Source organism: Lissotriton vulgaris, chromosome 1_1 (genome assembly GCF_964263255.1).
Source record: "Lissotriton vulgaris chromosome 1_1, aLisVul1.2, whole genome shotgun sequence".
NCBI lineage: Eukaryota > Metazoa > Chordata > Amphibia > Caudata > Salamandridae > Lissotriton > Lissotriton vulgaris.
Window position 1 is genome coordinate 1,127,279,572 of NC_141685.1, and position 22,046 is coordinate 1,127,301,617.

The 22,046-nt window shown below is 49.9% G+C and overlaps 1 protein-coding gene and 2 non-coding genes across 3 annotated transcripts in view; all 3 read left to right on the forward strand.

The window, feature by feature from the left end:
* The window catches only part of KANSL2 (KAT8 regulatory NSL complex subunit 2), a 69,021-nt gene that overhangs the window by 40,741 nt on the left and 6,234 nt on the right, over positions 1–22,046 (forward strand). The window contains exon 9 of the mRNA XM_086963754.1: positions 6,773–6,958. Within this exon, the coding sequence (XP_086819880.1) occupies positions 6,773–6,958 (186 nt within the window). The remainder of the gene's footprint in view (positions 1–6,772; positions 6,959–22,046) is intronic.
* On the forward strand, positions 6,343–6,480 carry LOC147748749 (small nucleolar RNA SNORA2/SNORA34 family). Its single transcript, XR_015300181.1, has one exon. It is a non-coding gene; the product is annotated as a small nucleolar RNA SNORA2/SNORA34 family (small nucleolar RNA).
* Positions 19,906–20,045, forward strand: LOC147748750 (small nucleolar RNA SNORA2/SNORA34 family). The gene has a single exon (XR_015300182.1). It is a non-coding gene; the product is annotated as a small nucleolar RNA SNORA2/SNORA34 family (small nucleolar RNA).

A 22,046-nucleotide genomic window follows, 5' to 3' on the forward strand; every position in this document is an offset into this window, starting at 1 on the left:
ATCATACAATTGTCAAAAGTAGTGAAAGAATGGAACTTTGTCTAACCCTGGACATGCCCATGAATCAAAGAAGACTTTTAACATTACTTTAGACTGAATATGTTTCCGCAGCTTCTGGTAGGATGGCATAGGCAACAAGACCCTCCTGTTCTTGTGATGAGTCTTCTCTAATGTGTCCTAAATTGGCCGATTTGCATCCAAAGTATATACGCCCTTTATTTGCACATTTGAATTTTAAACAAACGAGACCTGCCTTTTTATATTTACAATTTTTAGAAAATTCTACAGTCTGCTGGTATGTGGCGAGATTTTTAATAGCAGTGTATTATGCTTATGCTTAAAATTAAGTGTATTTACCTAATGATATTTGCTGCTTTTACTATTTTGGTATGATTGTTTTATTGTACTTATGATTGTCAAATACAATCGAATAAAGTAATTGATTAACTTGACACTGAAGTGTAAGAACCATCTTGAACTTGAGAAAAATGGCCCTTACTAGGTATTTCCTACACTCCCATCAAGAGTACTGTGTGTAAAAAATACACGTGCAAGTTACATATTTTATCATGATGTTATTGAACCTTTGGTAACTGAAAGTTCTTCCATTCAGTCTAAAAAGTTTCTGAAATCTTGTTCCAGAATGTATTTCAGTATTCTGTTTTCAGTGGGTAGCGCCACTTATGTAAAAACTGGAATTTCAGAAAGTCTCAATGTATTGCAGTACTTGAGGTCCCCAATAGATAAACCATGGAGTTGATTTAAAGTTATGGAAAAATGTAGAACCGCAATCCAGACTAACACCTTAAAGAAGTGGACGTTTTGTTAGCCAATCTGACTCCCTTCAAACGGGAGAGCCATTCCCATTTTTGTATTCGCCCATAGCCTCGAAGTATTGTCAAGGGAGTGTAGATGTGTAAATGTGTAATACACACATTTCTGAGGGCCACAGTAACAGTTTAATTTTAAACATATTCTAATTGGATTTATCAATACATGAAACTGAGGAAATGGGACAGGTAGCCAACATAAAAGTAAAAAATTTAGTGCTGCAGTTTTAATAGAGCCTGCTGCACGCTTAATCACTAGATGAGCAACTTCAAGGTGATGCTACAAGGCCACTTAAAAAGACCCTAATGCCTGCACCCAACTCTGTCCTGATAGGTTCTCGCACCCCCTTCAACTGAATGTGTTTGAGGCATGTGAACTGTAGATCGCATGCTTTGCATAGCCCGCCATCTAGTGTTGGGTCCGGATGCTTGCACTTTGTTAGACGTTTTTTTCCAGTCACGATGTAGGTGACGCCTCCTTTTGGTGATAGTGCACATGGGCATCGACTTCATTGTTAGGTTGTTTTTTTCCGCCATCGGTTTCTGATGTGAATTGCTGGGCTACGGGTTGGCACTGTTTCTCGGGTTCCCTTTGACGCGCAATCCACTACCCTCAACGGAATTGTTTCTCGATTGCGTTTCCCATTGTCCGCGTATCGTTTCGACTTAAAGATCTTTGATCGGAAAACTCGTGGAGTGCCGTTGGGCTTACCCGCGCCGGGCTCGCTAGCAGTCGATGGAACGAACTCCATTCAAGCTCTGTCCCGGGTGTCGCACCAAGTTACCGCTCACCGACCTGCACGAAGTGTGCTACCTTTGTTTATCCCCGGAAAACGACGAGAAGGACTCCCGGCACGTGTAGATGGCTTCGATCAAAGAAGCCGCTCCGTGACCGTCTGGCACTACGTCACGAGGTACAGCACCAAGGGTTCCGGATATCTTCGGAGAAGATTCTGACAGAAAAAACTCAAGCTGAAGGAAAGGAGGAAGAACACATCTCAGTGTCCAAGGCCAACTCCGACATGGAAGAAGAGGAGCAAGTTACACCGGGTCAGCATACTGTGAGTACAGAAGCTCCCTTGCCCCAACAACACAAGACCAAAAAGGCTCTGGTCCTTCCTCTGCCTGCAGGCCAAGGTAGGCACAGAGCAAGTTTCAAGCGCCCCGGGTCCAGTGCTGAAACACAGAAGCCTTCTTGCTTGTGCTAGAGTCTGCCCCATGCCGACGCTGAACCGAAATCCAAGCATGTCCTGGTCTAGGTTCTATCTTTGTACAAGACTAAATCTGAAGACTAAATCTTAGGTACCAAAGAGTTCGGAGCCGAAGCTTTGGACACGAAAACAATAAATATAAAGACTCCGCCAAAAGAGCCTTGGTCCGATGTTCCACCTTGGAACCGAAACAGAAAGAACTGGTTATTAACCCAGATACTGGACATATTCATGCCAAACTGCCTGAAAAAAGGAAACTAGGCCAACAGAATGAGCACCACATGAGGTCGCAAAGTCCATGGGGACATCGCAGTTATAGGGGTTCCTTTGGGCGCTCCTTTTAACACCTTGGCTGCTGTGACTTTTCCCCTCCTGTGCTGACATTCTTTGAATACTATTGTTAATGACGAGCTCAGCTCGTCATAAGCACAGCTCCACTGTGCCTCATGACGAGCTCAGCTCGTCATGAGCATGGAAGGGGTGGCTCCAAAAATATTTCCACAAAAATCTTGCCTCCGCTTACAAGGGCAACAATCAATCACCTACATCAAGAGGCTATTCCAGAGGTGGTTTTAGAGGAAACCATGTATGGGAAGAAGCCGAGGCAACTCCACACGCACTTCCCCCGCAAAAAAGCAGTGAATTCCTTCCGCTACCCTCGATCATTCCACTTCTGTCGGGGGAGGGGGGGGGGGGGTGTCTCTCCCAAATTTTCCTTGTCTGGAACACAATCCCCCTCCTCAGACAAACTGGTCTAACAAATGATCAAATATGGTTACTGCCTGAAACTTGCACCCCCCCCCCCCCCCCCCCCCCCCCACACACAATGTCACAGGAACATATTACCCGTCTAAAGCAAGTAGTTCTCTCTGTTAGAGAAAGGAGCTGTAGAACCAGTCCCATTAAAATATCAAGGGGCCGGGGTATACTCCCTGTACTTTTTGATTCCTAAGAAGGATGGCTCTCTCTGGCCTATACTAGACCGACGAGAACTAATCTATACATTCAGTCGGACCAGTTTCACATGGTCACTCTCCAGCAAGTGCTCCTTCAACAAGGCGACTTTCTGGCCACTCTGGACTTGAAGGACACCTATTTCCATATCCCAATACACCCTGCTCGCTGCAAATACCTCAGGTTCGTAGTAGCAGACCAGCACTATCAGTTCAAGGTGCTCCCATTCTGAGTAACTACCGAACACAGGGTTTTTCACCAAGTGCCTGGCAGTAGTCTCAGCTCATCTTCGAAGACGACACATTCACGTCTTCCCATATTTGGACTATTGGCTCATAAAGGATCGCAATAAAGCTGTCTGTCACATCTCAAAACAGTGCAATTGCTCCACGATCTTGGATTCACAACAAATCTGTCCAAATCCCATCTACATCCATCCAACATACAGGCGTATCTGGGAGCCACAATAGAAACGCAAAAGGCTGTGGCCTACCCCAATCCGGCTAGAATCTGCATCATGCAAACTTTACTCTGCCCGTTTCAGCCTCAACACTCATGGCCAGCTCGAGTGTTCATGCAGGCTCAGGGTCTCTTTATCAGATCTAGTGTTGGTGGACGGCTGCACCCTTCGCTCTCTGCAGTAGTGGAATACACAAACTTTCAAAAGGGCGGACCTTCATAGACCCGGTTCCACAGATAGTGCTAACAGCAGACTCATCGCTCACTGGTTTGGGAGCTCCTCTCCAGACTCCTACAATTCAGGGCATGTGGAGCCTGCAACAAAAGCAGCTTCACATAAATCATCTAGAGTTGCTAGCGAATTTTCTAGCGCTCAAAGCGTTTCAAGTACATCTAGTAGGCAAAGCTGTCCTGATCCTAACAGATACCATGACATCAATGTGCTATATGCAAAAACGAGGGAGGGGGGCACACTCTCCAGCTGTCACAACTAGCACAGATCTGGAGATGGGCTATACTTCACAAAATGTATCTCCTTGCAGAACACCTTCCAGGAGTAAACCATCAAATTGCGATCTTCTCAGTCGTCCAAGACCACAGATCCACGAATGGGAACTCCACCCTCAAGTTTTCCTCCCATTCTTTCAAACGTGGGACTTTCCGGACATTCATCTTTTCGCCACAAACCTAAACACAAAATCCCAAGCTTCGCATCCAGGCATCCACACCCATTGTCCACAGGCAATCCACTATGGATGAATTGGTCAGGGATATTTGCCTACGCTTTTCCGCCTCTCCCACTCATTTCGTTAGTAGTTCGGAAGCTCAGACAGGCGTCCCTGACACTAATCCTTGTTGCTCCCACATATGCCCGGCAACCCTGGTTCACAACCCGTTTGGAGCTCTCAGTAGTTCCTGCCAAAAACTACATCTCACTCCCAATCTTCTCACTCAGCCATAGAGATAAGACATCCAGATCCCAGTCATCTCAAACTTGAGATCTGGCACCTGAAATCATAGTTTGGCTACCTTGATCTCCCGCCAGACTGCCTGAACTTCATCCAAGAAGCTATACGGTCTACCACAAGAGCATGCTATGAAGCAAAGTGGAAGCGTTATGTAATATACTGCAATAACCAAATCAATCCGCTAGACGCTTCAGTTCAAAACATCTTTTGCTATTTATTACATCTTGCTGGAATAGCTGCATACCTACAGAACGGATATCGGTCTCTCTTTAGAGTGCATGTCATTAAAGCATTTATTGGAGGGACTTAAAGAATCATTCTTCTAAGACTTCCACCTGCTTCAGTGTGGAATCTTAACATTGCCCTTACAAGACTGATGTGCCCACCCCTTGAGCCATTGCATAGATGTGAACTGCAATTTCTCTTGGGTGGTAGCCTTTCTCCTAGCCAGAACATCACTGAGGAGAGTAGATAAGCTTCAGACACTAACCATAAAAGAACCATTTTTACAAATACACCAAACCTTTCATATCAACCAATCTGAGTTGCCTGTGTTCTTCCCTCAACCTGATTCTGTGGCAGAAACTGCTCTGCACACTTGAGTTGAGAAAAGAGCTCTACTTTACTATGTAGAAAGGACTAAACCTTTCCGCAGGACAAAACTGTTTGTCGCTTTTGCGCCACAACATAAAGGCAATCCATATCAAAATCAGGTATTGCACAGCGGATAGTCAAATCCATTCAGGCATGCTATGCAACAGCTAAACTAAGACTAATAATTCCACCAAGAGCGCAAGTCACACGCAAACTAGGGGCTTCTATGGCGTTCTTAGGGAATATACCCGTAAATGACATCTGCAAAGCTGCAACATTGTCTATACTCACACATTCACAAAACACTATTGTGTAGATGTGTTAGCAAGACAACAAGCTAGTGTTGGACCAAGCAGTTTTACATACACTATTTCCGACTGCAACAGCTGCAGGTTAGCCACCTCTTTGGGAGATAACTGTGATCTACAACTCGCATGCCTCGAACGGAAAATGCTACTTGCCCAGTATGCATCTGTTCTTGGCATATAGAGCTGCAGAGTCACATGCGCCTACCCGGGAAACGTATACCTGTTCCAGTATTCTTACTTGGATACATACATACATGGACATCTCTTACTAATCTTACTTACTCAAATATCACCCTCTGTGGCAAACAATCTAACAATGGAGCTGATGCCCATGCGCACTATCACTGAAAGGAGTCCCCTACCTCGTGACTGGAAAATACTTCTTTGTTTTTGTTCTAAGTGCAAACATCCGGACCAAACACTAGATGGCGGTCTATGCAAAGCATGTGACTCTAAAGCTCTACATACCAAGAACCGATTCTTACTGGGTAAGAAGCATTTTCCTTTGTCTGTATTTGATCCAACCTGCAGTGCTACAGTCACATTCGAGTGACATTTGCATGTTTCTCTACTGTCAGATAACATAATGCGTAGCAGTTGGTCAGTTTATTAGTATATTGTTTTTTCTTGCAATATCACTAAGACTATTGATGTAATGAGAACAGCATATATATATTCAGCAGTTGCCTAAGAAAGAGAATTAGGCTTGACAGTAAATAACTGTTACCTCCTTGACCTAGATGTGACTTCTTTCCTCCACAATTTGATTTAAGACGGAAGATCAGTCTCCCACCTCCAAGTGTGGTCTTGTTCGTGATTGCATGATGTTATGGTGCTGTTACCCTAGGTATGGTAGAAAGGGTTTCCTTTCCTTGCGTGCTGAAGGAAAGAACCACTTCTCCCATGGGTCAGATAGTTGACTTGGAGGTGATAAGTGTCTTTTTGAGTCGCATGAAATTTCTAGTGAACTTTCTTTGTGAGGTTATTACTGACTGATGAAGTCTTGTAGCTTGAAAGCTCGGCCCTTAATCGAGGATGGTGGTTTGCTGTAGCCACTGTTTTCAAACAGGTGCCAAGAGTAACTTCTCTTCCTGTGGTCTGTTGACTGCTCCAGAACCATCAAAGGGGGCTGCCAATTCAGTTGGAAGATACAGTTATTTTTTTGTTATAATGTGGCCCGACTACCACCAGTTTTGCAATGCTGACTTGTTGGAGTATACATTAGAGCTCTTACGACACGTGTTATTCCCAACCCTGATCAGAAAAACTGTGCTTGAAGTTGAATTTTCTAGAAGCCTAGTCAATGCTATAGGTCTGAACGACTTGGAAAAAGTTGAATTTCGTGATGGAGCAGATTCACGGAATAAGAAATGAAATATCTGATACTGTTAAACTCCAGTATGATTGTGCAGTTTGCTAATCACTTTTTTGTTTTTAAATGTTTGCAGGACCTGGATGTGGTAGGCGATGGAATGCAGTGTCCCCCTTCTCCACTGCTTTCGGACCCCTCTATATCTCTGGAAAGTAAACTGACTTCTAATACTTCCAAGGAAGACTCCCAGCCCTCCACTAATCCAAAACAAACACCACAGCAAGATCGAAGACCAGCCTCGACTCAGAGCATTACTGGACAGGTACATAAAATGTGTGGTGTTAGATGCCAGATTAGTTTCCTAATTAGTGGGAGATAAAAGTTGGGGGGAGCTTGCCCTGTAATTTCCTCTTGTGTTTTGATGAGTGTCGCACTGTCTTGCATGGGCTTTGCTATGGAATTTGGCCTGATAGAGGCCTCTATCCTTAAAGCCACTACCTTTGCTATGATCCTTTTGTTGTAAGATGAGTTTGAGAATCTTGGTGTGGTGTGAGATTAGTGCAGTGACTGACTTAATATTGTAAAAGCTCCCCCAAAAAACCCTTACCAGGTAGAGACAGGATTTAGTTGTTTGTTCTGGAAAATGATGGCAAGCTGGTAGTGAGCAACAGAAGTCAAGCGATATAGGATATTTAGGTCCATTTCCAGCCTGTATGCTGTCTTTACTGAGGTTGCAGCTTTCTGATGGATACATCTGCCAGTAGATTCCTCACCTTGTGAATATCCCCTTGTGTCAGCAGCATTCGGAAATTATTTTTTGTAGCTTCGTGCCGACGACGTCAGAGGCACGGCATTGCTCGCGCGGCTCCGCTGACATCAGACTCCATAACAGGCCCACGTCGGTGTGATGACATCCGTTCCCTTTTTTTCCACGTCGTCGACGCTAACGGTTTTCGAGGGATCCTCTGTAGCTTGATAGTTACTTTGTGACTTTTGGTTGTTAATGTTTCTTGTTCTTCAAAGTCGGCATGTCTTTGAAAAAGACCGGGTTTAAACCGTGTGGTGAATGTGGTAAGATGATGTCGATAACGGACCTGCACGAGGACTGCGCATGGTGTTTGAGCTCGGACCATGACTTCCAGGGATGATCTTGTTAAAAAATGAATCCCAAGGCACTTCGTGAGAGGGAAGCAAAGCTCCTTGTTGCCAAGTTGAAGAACCAGGACAGGAAGAGTTTGAGGTCTCGGACTCGACGGTCGAGGTCTCATTCGAAGTCTCTCGAGGTAGTCTTCGGGTCATGCTTCGAAGTCAACTAAAAAGAAACACAAGAAGAGAAGACACAACACAAGAAGAGAAGACACGAGTCTCAACATCATTCTGGTTAAGGGCTCGGACTCGAGACCGAAGTCTCAGGTGAATTCGCTTCGCAAGGATGAGGTGTCTCTGTCTCCAGAAGTTCGAGACTCCGAGGGTGAGGCTTCACCTGCTGATTCGCTGGTTCATTCACTTAAGTCGGTGTCGAATCCTTCTCCGGCTCCATCTCATGCACCTGTATGGGAAGATGAAGGAGAAGAGGCTCCGTTGCCAGAGGGTTCATCGACCCCAGTGCACCAGCCTGAGGTAGAGGTCGAGAAGACTCCGGTTTCTCGAGAGCAGCCTGTGAGCTCTTATCCTGCTTTTCTGGCTCCAGGTCAGGAACCAACTCAATTTCTGAATGCAATGTATGGAGTGTATTTCAGAGCTATGTACCCCTCTGGAGCACCGGTTCGTCCCACGGGTCCATTGGCATTCAATCTGGGTATTCCCCAGGCATATGCTCCTGCGCCTTTCATGCCGGCTCCGATGCCGCCTTGGCCGACCTCGTGAACAACGGTCTTGCCCTCCGGCTTCGAATTAGACTCCGGCACCGTCTGAGTCGGTTCAGTATCTGTCGACGTCATTCCTGAAGGAGAGGTCGAGGCTTGAAGCCCAGAGGCTTCTGGAAGAGCAGAGGTACTGTGATGCAGAAATGGAAGAGGGTGAGCTGTAGGATTCAGAGGATCTTTTTGACGATCTAAGGGAGGCTAGTGGTCTTGAGCTGTCTCCTGATTGGGAATTGGCCTCTGTTTGACGCCCCTTCTAAGGATGTGACTCCATATCACGTAGTTATTAAGAAGGTGGCGGATTTGTTGAACATATCACTTCCTACTGCAGAGTTCAAATCGAACATTCTGACAGAGGTCCTTCATTCCCTTTGTTGTGGAGCCCATGCTACCTTTCAATGATGCCTTGGCGGAGCCAATATCAGAAATGTGGAAAAGACCACTTACATCCCCTGCTGTTTCAAGAGTTGTTGCGATAAGGTACAGGGTGGCTCCTGGAGACCCGGACTTTTTGTCTTCGCACCCTTTACCAGAGAGCTTGGTTGTGCAGGCTGCCTGCAAAAAAAAGTATTTTTCTCTGCAAAAGTATGGTACTGAAATCGACAAATGCTACTTATCTCATGGGACGCTATATCCATGTTTGATGGATTCCGTCAAACAGCTGGCTCCAAAGATTCCTGAGGGGATAGGAAAGACTTACAAGAAGTAATTGCTGACACTGAAGCTGCTTCTCGGCAGGTCATTTAGAGTGGGTTGGACACTGCTGACTCGGTGGCAAGAGTGATGGGATCTTCAGTGGCCACCAGAAGAGCAGCATGGCTGAACTCATCCGAATTCTCTGCGGATATCCTGGCTGCCTTGATGGATTTGCCCTTTGATTTTTTTTTGTTTGAATAGGTTTTATTAGTTTTCCAATAATTATTGTCAATACAATACACATTTAAGGCATTGGATGAAAGAAAATGTTATACATAATTTTGCTTCACACCATAATGACTATGCGATTCAATGATAGTAGAAAATGAGTTTTTGACACACCACAGTACTTCGATACAGTCGATGGATTGCGTGATAGGTACTGGAATCTTTAGCAAATGTGTTGTTGCATGGCGTTAAGCGCTTTGTAAGCAGTCCTCGGGATGTGGTATGGGACGGCATGTTCTTGCATCCGTGCGTCTACCCCTGGTCCCTTCCGTCAAATAGTATGTGATACATCCCCCATCACGAGGTCGCCATGTGTTTGGTCCGGAGTAAACAGTTGCAAAGGGGCAGGATGAGGATGAAAGGACAGTGTAGTGGGAGGAGTGTCAATGTATTTCTGTTGAGGTAATGAGTACGTGGTATGACAGTGGCTCGGGGTGATTGTGGTCGTGAGGAGGGCGAGTTCACTCCATGGGGGGGGGGGGGGGGGGGGGGGGGGTCCGACATTGCCCGATGGGCATCAGAGCGTCCGTGCCAAAGCAGTGGGGATTGTAGGTTGTTGTCACGTCACCACTCTGCAGCAGCATCTCATCACACAGGTATGTGTTGTCTGTCGTTTGACCATGGCAGTAAGGTGCGGGTGGGAGCATGATGTTTCGTCCTGGCCATCGTCAGGGGCCGGCCCAGAGAGGGGCACCATTAAGTAACTCCCTGATCCAGGCTCGCCTGCTGGAAGGATTTCAGGGTTTCATCCCAGAGTTGTGGGATGGGGTATTTTCTCAGTCCTGCCGTCTCCTCCCTGTGTAGTATGACGCCCTCCGCTCTCGCCCAATTGTCGAAGGAGGTGTACCAATGTATGGCTTGTGGGGGTTCATCCTTTTTCCACCGCTTAGTGAGCAAGCGTTTGGCTGTGATGAGTCCCAGGTCCCAGAACCTGGTAGGTACCTTATTGAGTTTGGTCCTTTTGTACAGTCCCAAGAGACAGGCTTCCCACATGTGCGGCAGATCGTCACCGCTACTCTGCTTCAGTAGGGTAGTGACCGTGTTCCAATATGTTAATATGGTGGGACAGGCCCACAGCATGTGTAGGAGATCCGCACCAACCAGGGAGCATCTTGGTCACGCAGAGGTGGTAACAGAGAAATATTTGTTAATCTAGTCCGGCGACAAATATGCGCGGTGTAGTATATAAAATTGTATGATTTTAAAGCGTGAGTTGCATGGGACATTGACCGGGCTGGACAGCACCACAGCCCACCCCTTGTCTGTCCATGCCTGTGTCAGCCAGTGGACCACTTGGGAGCAGTTGCCCATGACATGGAGGTATTGCATAAAGTGGTGCGTCTGCGGCTGTTCAGTCAAGCCTCCCCAGGGGCGAGCCGGCGTGCATGTAATAGACGCATGAAGGAGAAACTGCCCGGACGGCAGTCAAGTGTCCCCAGAAAGAGTCCCAAAGGGAAGTAGGGATCCATCAGCATATAGATCACCCAGTGTCTCCACTCCACCATCTCTGGGTGTGCCCAGTAGCTGAAGCGCTGGGGCATAGGGCTTCACCCCACATGTCAATTTCAAGCAACGCAGGAAGCATCTGCGAGCCACGGTCACGTGAATCTGCGTCGGAAGCGGAGTCCTAGTCAAGGGGTGGAACAGCGTGCACACCTGTGTGTCCAGGTTACAGCATCTGTGGCGGTGTCATCTAGGTGCCTGCCACTCAACCATCCCGTCACCCATTGCATCTGAGCCGCCAGGTAATGCAGTTCCAAGTTGGGAACCGCAAGGCCACCAGCCTCCGTGGGCACATAGTTTTGTCAATGCCACACGGGGTCTTCCTGCGTTCCAGATGAGGTTCCGAATCAGTGTCTCCAGTTCCCGAAATATCCGGGTCGGAACATATACTGGGATATTAGCAAAGTAGTATAATAGTCTTGGCAAGACTATCATTTTTGTAAGTGCGACTCGGCTGGGCACGTTTAAGGGGAGGGTCTTCCAGAATGTCATCTGTGCTTGTAGGGAGGAGATAGCTCTGATCAGGTTTCCCTCCAGTATGTCAGGCGGGGCTCTGTAGATATGTATGCCAAGATACCTGAATGTCGTGGGGTGCCAGGTGAGTCTCCCGCCATTTATGCAGATGTCACACTCCTGTGTGTCTGGGCTGAAGGAGTCTGCTCCGGACTTTGCCCAGTTGACTTTGAGTCCCGACATGGCCTCAAAGGTCCGAAAGGTATCAGACAAGGACGACGGGAGACTGGTCAGGTCTCTAACATACAGGAGCAGAACGTCCGCGTAAAGCAAGACTGTATGTAAGCCACCCACCACTGGGATCCCCCCACTCCTCTCCCTGCGCTCGTAATAACGCTGCGAGAAGTTCCATCGCCATTGAAAAAAGAAATGGGGACAGGGGACAGCCCTGTCTGGTCCCTCTTTGTACCCGAATTGCGTCAGACAACAGCCCGCCCGTGCGCACACGTACAGTCGGCCTTTGATAGAGTAGTCTCACCATGTCAATATAGTCGTCCCCAAGTTCATATTTCTCCAGCGTCTCCCTGATGTAGGGCCACTCAACAGTCAAAGGCCTTCTCAAGGTCTAAGACGAGGCATCCCGATCAGGGCCAGTTGTGGGTGGCATCAGTTTGTACTTTAAACAGTCTACGGATGTTGCAGGAAGTATTGCTTGTAGGCACAAAGCCATTCTGGTATAGTCAGAGGCCGCTGCATACATCTTCAGCAGTTCTGGGATCAGGATATCTGAGCAAGCCTTATAGTATTCGGCCGGCAACCCGTCTGGACCTGAGGTCTTACCGTTCGATAAGGCAAAAATGGTGGCGCGCACTTCGTCTGACGTGAGCGGCGCGCCCAGGTCGTCCTGCTGTGCATCAGTTGCTCTCGGCAGCTGTATACCCGAGAGGTAGTCCGCAATATCCCCGGCAGGGACTCAGAGCTGGGAGCGGTATAGAGCTCTGTAGTGGCCTGTGAAGGCTGCGTATATTTTGCTTTGCGTGTACACCACCCCGCCTCCGTCCGTATATATCGCGGATACAGTCATCCTGTCTGAGCCAGGCCAATAATTTACCGGGCTTATCACTAAGGTGGTGCGTGCGGGCCGAGTGGGCTGCGTAATTGACATGGCGTAGCCGCTCCAGTAACCTCTCGTGCTCAGCGCGTGCAGTGGTGCATCCGCGCCACCGATCGCCTCCTATTCCCGTCGGAGTAGGTCGGACTCTATCCGCGTCAGTTCCCTCTAGTTTCTGTATATACCCCTGTGTGCCCAGGCAGTGTCCCCTGAGTATGACCTTGGAGGCGTCCCACTCAATCTGAGGGGAGGACGCTGTGCCGGTATTTTCCTCAATGTACTGCGCTGTTTGTGCGGAAAGGGAGTCGCGGAAGGGGGCGTCAAGGAGTAGGGCTGGCTGCAGCCACCAGGTGGGCACAGGCTATGTTTAGTATGTGTGGGTTGTGATCGGAGTGGGTGCGACCCATATAGTACGTGTCTGTCTCTAGGGGAAGAAGGTCTGTGGATATCATGTACCTGTCTAACCGCACGTGTAGATTGTGTGCCCCTGAATAGTTGGAGTAGACCCTAGAGGTGGGGTTGTGAGTGTGCCAGGCGTCATGTAATCCCCATTGTGTTGCCCAATTGAGTGCTTTCATAGCTCCATGCGCTGGCGTGCCGACAATGGGTGGGGAGGAGCGGTCTAGCGTGGCATCGAGAATACAATTGTAATCACCTCCCAATATCCAAGAGACGCCATGCCAGGGCGCCAGCCTCGTGGACAGCTGCGCGAAGAAATCTCCCTGATCTGTGTTAAGGGAATATATGGAAGTTAAGACCACCGGTTGCCCGTCCAGTTTGCCCTGTACTATCCCGAATCTTCCCCTAGGGTCTGTGTGTGTGTGCGAGACCGTGAAGGGGATCCCGGGTCTCACCCACAGTAGCGCTCCGTGGGCATAGGAGTGTTCAGTGGCATAGTTGCCCGCGCTATCTGCGGCGCAGCGCTTGTGCGTCTGCCTTATTCAAATCTGTCTCCTGGAGAAGGGCGATGTGGACCTGATGGCGTTTGAGGTGGGAATAAATTTGATACCTGCTCGATGGCGTGTGCATGCCTCTAACATTCCAGGTGCATATATTTATCGCAGTCATTCAACCATAATAAGTTCTACCCACATTAGTCTCCCTCCCGCCCCAGAAGCTGGGTTGGGGGGTTGAAAATATAACAAACCGCAAGGGGCTGAACCAATAAAAAATGCCAAACGGTCGGTTGCTGAACATGCCGCCGTCCAAACTCTCTAGAGAGATGAATAACTTTTCAGTTCAGGGGGGTGCTATACAACCGGCACAGTTATGGCTTCAGGACAAAACGATCAGCGGAGAAGACATTGCCCCTCCACGGGCCGTAGGAAACAAGTATTGTCCAGCAAAGTAACATGGTAGTCTATTCTGGCATGGCTTTTCCATGCATATGCTCCTGTAGAGCCGGCCATAGTCAAATAGGTGGTGTAGGCCTGCATTACACACCTGCGTCTGGGTCGCCAAAAGTCAGAGCTCAGCAGGTGGTGGCGGGCGGGGACCAACCCCATTGGGGCATCGCACCCTCGAACAAGTGTCAAGAGTAGTACTCACTGTGTCTCGTGTCTGTAGTCGGAGGCCGCATCGAGGGCCCCGCCCCGGGTGTACAACAGTCTGCAATCCCGCCGGGATACCTGCTTGACTGGAGGTCTGGGCGACATTGTTGTTCGAGCGAACCCTAATGAGGACTAATGGTGTCAGTTAATTAAGCAAATCCGCCGTCTGCGGTGTTACATCCGGTTGCTCCGTGGACTGCTGAGTCGAGTAAACCATAAATAGCTTAATCATCACTCTGAAAAGCCCGGGGGCTGGTCTCCGTGGCGGAGTTCGATGTTGGGGAGCCGCTGATTTCCATCACTTTTCGGAGGGCATCTTGCTAATCCAATAGGACAAGTTCCACGGGTGGGGAGTGGGTCATTGATGGGTTGAGGGCGTCTTGAGTCTGCGGCGATGCCGCGATCCTCTGGTGCGTGCCGTGGTCGTGGATCCCTGCCCACGTCAGGGCGTTGTATCCACACCGTTGTCCAGCCAAGCCTCCGTTTCCTCCGGGCTGGTGAAGAAATGCGTTTTGTCTTGCGCTACCACCCATAGCTTGGCGGGGAAGAGGATGGAGTATTTAAGTCCAATTTGGCGCAGCCGTTGTTTCACTGCCAGGAAGGAATGTCTCTGGCGCTGCACCTGTACCGTATAGTCTGGGAAGAACATCACCTTAGTATTGTCGATTTGGACATCCCCAAGCTTCCTGGTTTCGCGCAGGATTGTATACAGGTCACGATAATTCAAAACCCGGAAGAGCAATGGTCTAGGATTGGATCCCGTGGGGAGAGGCCTCGCCGGCACTCGGTGTGCACGTTCACCACGAAGTGCAGCGACAGGGCACTTTCCAGCAACAGTGCTCTCAACCAGTCCTCCACATGCTGCGTGGGGTCTTTCCCCTCCCAATTTTCCGGTACACCTACTCGTCAGATGTTGTTCCTCCGTGCCCTCCCTTGTGCATCTTCGGCGCGGTCTTTCAGGAATTCCACCCTGTTTAGGAGATCTCGCACATGTTTATCCGCCTGGCTGACTCGGGGCTCCAGATCTGTCAGTGTGCCCTCCAGGGAGGCGGTGCGTTCCGCCAGTTTCTTGTGATCAGCTCTAAGATGGTTGAGGTCAATCGCCACACTGTCTATTTTGGTCTCCAGCGAGGTGCGGGTGAGCTAGAGCGATTCCTCCATCCGTTCCATGGCGGCCAGTACAGTGTCCAGTTTCGTCGCCACCTAGTCTGTGTCCGTCTGCTTCGACAACTTATCCATTTTCCCCTTAGAAGATGCACCCCCAGTGCCAGTTCGAGTCTTCACTCCCCCAGACATGGGCAGGGCGATGAGTAGGGTAGCCGGCGCTGGCTGAAATTCCCGATGGCAGGGGCCGCTCCGACTGATGGTTCAAGGAGCACTGGCTCAGGAGTGCGGCAATCTCGGGGAGTCTCCGGGCTGTTTAGCGCTCTTCCGTCTCGATCACCTCGCGTTGTTCACAACCCCCGATGGGCACAGCCGCCAATGGTCAGGGCGTTGGGTGCAATCAGCAGCGTCTGTGTGGCAGGGGTCACCACACAGCGCAGGCAGACAGTGTGCAAACGGTCGGCGCGTTATTCATGGTGTCTTCCTGTGCCACCTTGTGCGATGTCCTCCAGCCTCTGGCTCTCCTCCGCTCTGGACACATGAGTGTCACAGGGCTGCCGGTTGTGTGTGGTGTTAGGGTCCTCCGGAGGATGATGGGGTGAGGGGGGGGGGAGGCAATGGGCAGCTCACTTAAGCGTCCTGGGTCCAGCGAGCCTTGGCCTCCTCAGTGTGGGATGGCTTTGTGCTCCGTCTCGCCTCGGTCGGCCACACAGGGCCCCGCTCGTTATCGGGTCACGTCCTCCTCTGTCACGGCGCTCCGCGTGCGTCTGGCATAGTTTCACGTCCCAGATCCTCCCAGGTGCCAGGCGGTCAATAGTGTGCTGCGCTAATGCACCGATGTCCGTCCGCAGGCACCAGATCCTCCTGTGGTCAGGCGCGGTCTCCTTGGTCTGGGCTTGGGTGACCGGGGGTCCTCTCTGGCCCCGTGTTCCAGTGCGATCCTCCGTTCCTTATGTTTGCGCTTGTTAGCGCAGCAGTGCGTGATATGTAGGCAGCGTTTTCAAGGGACCCAGGGGCAAGGGTGGCGTCCGCTTGTCTTACCCTCCACACAGCACGAGCAGCGTCACCCGGGCGGTGTGTGCCTTTGAGGGTGCCTCCGTAGTGTGCTCCGGGTCTCCCAGCCAGCAGGGCGGGCCCGCATCCGTCACCGGGCCGTGATGTCTTCGGCCTCAGCTTTCCGCCATTGTCCCTCGCAGGCCCGTTGTTCGGGGCCTCTCCCCGCTCGTTGTCGGCAGGATATGTGGGTTGCAGGATCGCCGACGCGGGTCAGCAGCGGGTAGCACCGCAAGTGTGTAGGCCCGATCACCGTGTCAGTCGGGGGGCTTCCGGCGGTTCCCAGCGCAGGCCCCGCCTCCAGGCCTAGCGTCGTGGCGTGATCCCCGGCCTCGCATCGCCTCGGCTGCCGACCCCGCAACTCGGCTATGATAGCCATGGGGAGGTCCGAAGCGGCCAGGAGCAGCAGAGTCCCCCCAAAGTTGGTAGGTGGACGAAGGGCGATGTTGGGATGCTCCGCCTGCAGTTTTTGCCGGTTGCGAGGAATTGGGACGGATTTCTGGCCCGTGGAAGGGGAGTTCCGGCTGGAGCTCTGCCCTTTAGCTTCCGTCGCCATTGCGTGCCAAACCACGCCCCATGGATTTGCCCTTTGATGGGTCGGGTTTATTTGGGAAGAAGGCTGATGCTGCGTTGGAGAGGTTCCAGGACAGCCGAGTGACCGCAAGATCTTTGGGCCTACATTCCAGGGGTACTGTGGGAAAAAGGTTCAGAGAATTTGGCAGGTCTTCCTTTCGGACCTACAAACAGTCGCAACAGCAAAATACGCTGTACAAGTCGTACAGGGGCAGGCAAAGAGCTTGTTCTAGAGGTCGTCAAGCCTCCTCTTCCTCCAATTCCGGATCGTGGGGGGCCGGCTTACCTATTATCTGCGGGATTTAGATTTCTTGACTTATGACCTTTTGGGTTCTCAATCTCATGGAGAATGGGTATGCACTTCCCTTTCGGCAATTCCCTCAATTACCCTCCTTGCCAAGGCTTTTGCGCGGAGGACCACCTGCGGCTTCTGCAGGAGGAAGTCCTGGCGTTGCTAAGAAAAGGCGCGATAGAGGTAGTTCTGGAGCAGGAAAGGGGTCAGGGATGCTACTCCCGGTATTTCCTGATGCCCAAGAAACGCGATGGCAGACTTCGTCCAATCCTGGATCTCAGGATCTTGAACGTGTATCTGAAACCGGAAAAGTTCAAGACTACTGCGCTTCGAGTCTTCACCAAGGTGATGGCTGCACATCTCAGAAGGTCAGGGATTCCGGTGTTCCCTTATCTGGACGATTGGCTGATCAAAGCGGAATCTCCAGAGACGGTGCTCCATCATCTGCAGGTCACAACTCAGTTGTTGTACAGATTAGGTTTTTCGATAAATGTACCCAAGTCTCACCTGGTGCCCTCCCAGCGCATCCTGTTCATCGGTACTGGACACAACTGTAGGTCTGGCATTCCCTCCTCCTCAAAGGATTCGCGACAACACCACAGCGATGGGGTTTGTCAACAAGCAGGGAGGAGCGGGGTCTCTGCAGAGAGGCTCTGCGTCTCTGATCCTCTGTTCAGGACCATCAGATTTGTCTGATTGCAAATCATCTGGCCGGAGTTCTGAATGTGTGTGCAGACAGTCTCAGTTGGCAGTTCTCGGCCAACCACGAGTGGAGGCTTCACCCGGAGGTGGTTTGTCACGCCTTTCGGACGTGGGGATCTCCTCAGGTGGACCTGTTCGCTACTCTCAAGCGCTCACTGCCCGTCATTCTGCAGTCTCCAGTTTCTGATGCAGGGAGCCTTGGGGGACACGTTTCAGTTGAGTTGGGGCTCACAACTCCTTTACGTGTTTCCTCCCATACCCTTGATTCCTCGGGTTCTGAGGAAGATTCGCCAAGACCGGGCCCAAGTCATTTTGATCGCCCTAGATTGGCCAAGAAGGGTGTGGTACACAGATCTTCTCCACCTCTCCTCGTGCCTGCTGCTCCGTCTCCCTCTCAGGGCAGATCTCCTCTCTCAGATGGAGAGGCAGGTTCTACACCCCCACCTCCAGTCCTTACACCTTCATGCCTGGAGATTGAACGGGGCAATCTGAATTCATTTTCTCTCCTGCTCGACGTGGTGGATGTCATTTTAACGGCCAGGCGTGACTCCACCAAGTCTATCTACTGTTATAGATGGTCTAAATTTGTTGCTTGATGTGGAGAGAAGTCCATCGATCCTTTGAGGGCTAGTTTATCTGATATACTTCAATTTGCGCTTTCTTTGGCTCGGCAAGGGTTTGCTATTGCTACCGTCAAAGGTTATTTATCGGCATTGTCGGCATTTCTCTGTTTGCCGGATCACCCGCCTTTGTTGAAATCTCCTATTGTTTTGAGGTTTCTAAAAGGCCTTAGGAATACATTTCCTCCTACTCCCTTTATTGTACCTCAATGGGACTTTTATCTTGTGCTCGCTATTTTTAATGGGTTCGCCTTTTGAACCATTACACAAGTGTCACTTGAGACTGTTGTCTTTTAACGGTCTCTCTGGTTGCAATTACCTCGGCAAGGAGGGTAAGTGAGCTTCAAGCTCTTAGTTCTAAGCCCCCATTCTTGACCATTCATGCTGAACGAATGGTACTGGGACCAGGGCTGCTTTTCTGCCGAAGGTGGGAACTCCCTTCCATTTAGGGCAGTCCATTAACCTCCCTACCTCTATCCTCCCCCTCCCCCTTCCAAGGAGGAGGAGAGACTTCACCGCTTGGACCCGAAGAGGGCGGTGAGCTTCTACCTTGATAGGACTAGAGACTATTGTGTGGATGACCAGCTCTTTGTTGGATTGCTGGCTGCTAGAAGGGGAAGGCGGTGCACAAGCGCACGCTATCGAGATGGATTATCCTGTGCATTAAGATCTGCTACTCCCTGGCGGGTAAGGAACCTCCAGAGGGTATAAGAGCTCTCTTCTAGGGCAAAGTCTTCTACATCTGCTTTGTCCAGGGGTGTACCTGTAGAGGACATTTGTAGAGCTGTGACTTGGGCCTCCCTCCACACTTTCGCGAAGCATTACTGCTTGGATTCCGAGGTGAGGAGGGACGGCCACTTTGCGCGCTCTGTCTAAGATTTTCTGGTATAGGAGAGTGGACACCCTCCTCCGGGAGTGGGGACTGCTGTGGGACTCTATTCACAAGGTGAGGAATCCACTGGCAGATGTATCCATCAGAAGAACAAGTTACTTACCTTCCGTAACGCTTTTTCTGGTGGATACAGTATCAGCCTGTGGATTCCTCACTGACCCACACGCCTCCCCGTTGTCCACTCTTCTATACCTGAGTTACTGTAATGTTAATATTTTTATTGTCAAAGGAAATGTTTTATTTCAGTTGCTTTCCTGCATTGGCTTCACACTGTGTGTGCTATTTTGATTATTTGGTACTATGTACATTGTGTGTATATCTACTATTGTTCCGTCTGTGTGCCTCCAAGGCACAGAAAAAAGGGCGGAACTGATGTCATCATGCCGACGTGGGCCTGTTATGGAGTCGGTGACGTCAGTGGAGCCGCGCGAGCGATACCGTGCCTCTGTGACGTAGTCGGCGCGAAGCTACAAAAAAGAATTTCTGAATGTTGCTGACGCAAGGGGATATTCACAAGGTGAGTAATCCACATGCAGATACTGTATCCACCAGAAAAAGCGTTACTGAAGGTAAGTAACTTGTTCATTAGAAATAGTTGTCTATTTTGGCTAGCTGCTCCAGCCTTGCTTATCGGCACTGAATCGAGGCCTTTGGTTTGTGGTAGCCACTGGTTTCAAACAGGTGCCAAGATAAATGTTTCTTCCTGTGGTCTGTTGGCTGCTCCAGGACCTCCAGAGGGGGCTCGGCCAATTCAGTTGGAAGATACAGTTTGAGTCTAGTCCCTTGTACAGAGAGAGGTTGGTTTTGCGGCATGAATATTTTTCTTGATACAAGTGGTGCATCTATTCTGCCGTCCAGTGGTTGGGTCTGTAATTGTCTTATGTCTGTTTTGGTCACCGTCTGATGCTTTTTTCTGCTGCTGGGACTGGAAGCACCCCGAAGGAACTCAAAAGAATCTACGAAAATTTGCAGATAAAGTCAACCGAAGACACCAAGGATCACCGAATGGCCAGGAGAAAACCACTTGGCAAGAGAATCTAGTGAAGAGAGGCAACTAAGGGATTTGACTAACTCCCCTGTCCAGTCCTTCCCTAACTACCATAAGTTTGCACAGAGGGATCGACATCGCCAAAACCTGCGAAGCCTGCACCAACTTTGTACTAAAGACCCTCAAGACAAGGTTGAAGCAGCGACTGGCATGCCATGGCTGGCACCTATATAGCACGGGAATCCAAGGATCTGGCTCTCACCAGTGACGAGGAAAACTTTGAATAAGTAAAACCAGCATAAGGAGGCGACTCAGATGCTGAAAGGAAGGAACATTAAAGTGTACCCTCGAAGCTAGCAGGCACATAGGAGGGTTTGAAGGACAAAGAGCAAGGAGGCGAAGGACAAAGAGCACAAGGACTTGAAGATGACCTTGTCAATCGATGTCGAGCATTTGGTTGAGGAAAAACACTGGCGCGATTCCAAAATGGTAGCGTGACTCCTTAAGGTGTTATGCATACCCACAAAGCCCTCAGAGCCTAGGGAAGTGGATGCCAATGTACACAATATTGAGGCGTCCTAGTAGTCGGAGCCACATAGTGACCCAGGAAGGTCTCTTCAACTACGAGGAAGACTAGCCAATTGTGGTGGAGAGACAGCCATTTCGGCAAATGACAGGATCTCGAGCCCACACCCCTTGATGTCCATGTAAAAAGGACTAATCAAGACCCCGGCAGACACATATGAAGTCCTGCCCTAGGAATAGGGGGATGAATCATGCTTCCTCCTGGAAACCTTGATGTCATCACAGAAAGCAAATCTCTACTTACTCATGCTTTCCAGTATACTAGATCAGGGAAAGGAAAGCTTCAAGAAACCTGCTAAAACCAGGGTGGTCACCCCTTGAGTGGAAAAGAAATCTAAACACCAATTAAGTGTCCCCAATAAATCGGGTGCAACATACTAGCAGACTAGGTCATAGTAGCAATGGCCAGGAAGAGTAATAACACCCCCACATCAATTGGGCCAGCATCCAAGAAAGATCAAAAGGATGGACCTGGTGGGTAGAAAGACAAAGGGAAATGGTGATGCAATATGATCGTGAACTCCAGAAGATAGTCACTACGATTGGGAGAAAATTGAAGGACTTGTGCAGAACCTTACAGAGAAATTGAAGAAGAGAGCGATGGCAATCAAGAAGGCAAGGTCATCACCAGCTCCTGCCCCAAATCGGCTCTGGACATGGCGGATACCGCCGGCAGGCAGATTTGCACGGGTACCTTCGACAGAAGATCTGTATGAGTCAGGGTCTCCGGATTCAAGGCAGAGGTGCTGGCATCGGTCATAAACAAGCACTTCACAAGAGAATCTCTTTAGGACTGCCGAGGACTAAACACTCCAGCAAATAAAGGACAAGTCTAAGTGCTAAGGTCATGGGGTGGGGGGGGGGGGGGGGGGGGGGCTTACAGTTCAGTGGGTCCTTCAGGCGTGGTGTGGGGGGAGCTCCAACAGAAGACTAGCAGGCAGTGCTGGGTTCTCGACAGCCCAGAAACACCACCAGGAGCAGCAGAGTCCCAACCTGCAAGCCGTACACCAACCTGCCCTACAGCAGGAGCTACACCCTGCAAGGCAGTCCTTTCACAGAAAGCCCAGGGGGGGAGGGCAACCCGTAAGAAGAGGGAAATAAGCAAGTGACTTTGCTGACCAACAGCCCCGCCACATAACACCATGGTGTGAAAGAATAGGAGGATTCCTCCAGGAATGGACATCTAATGGCAATTGGA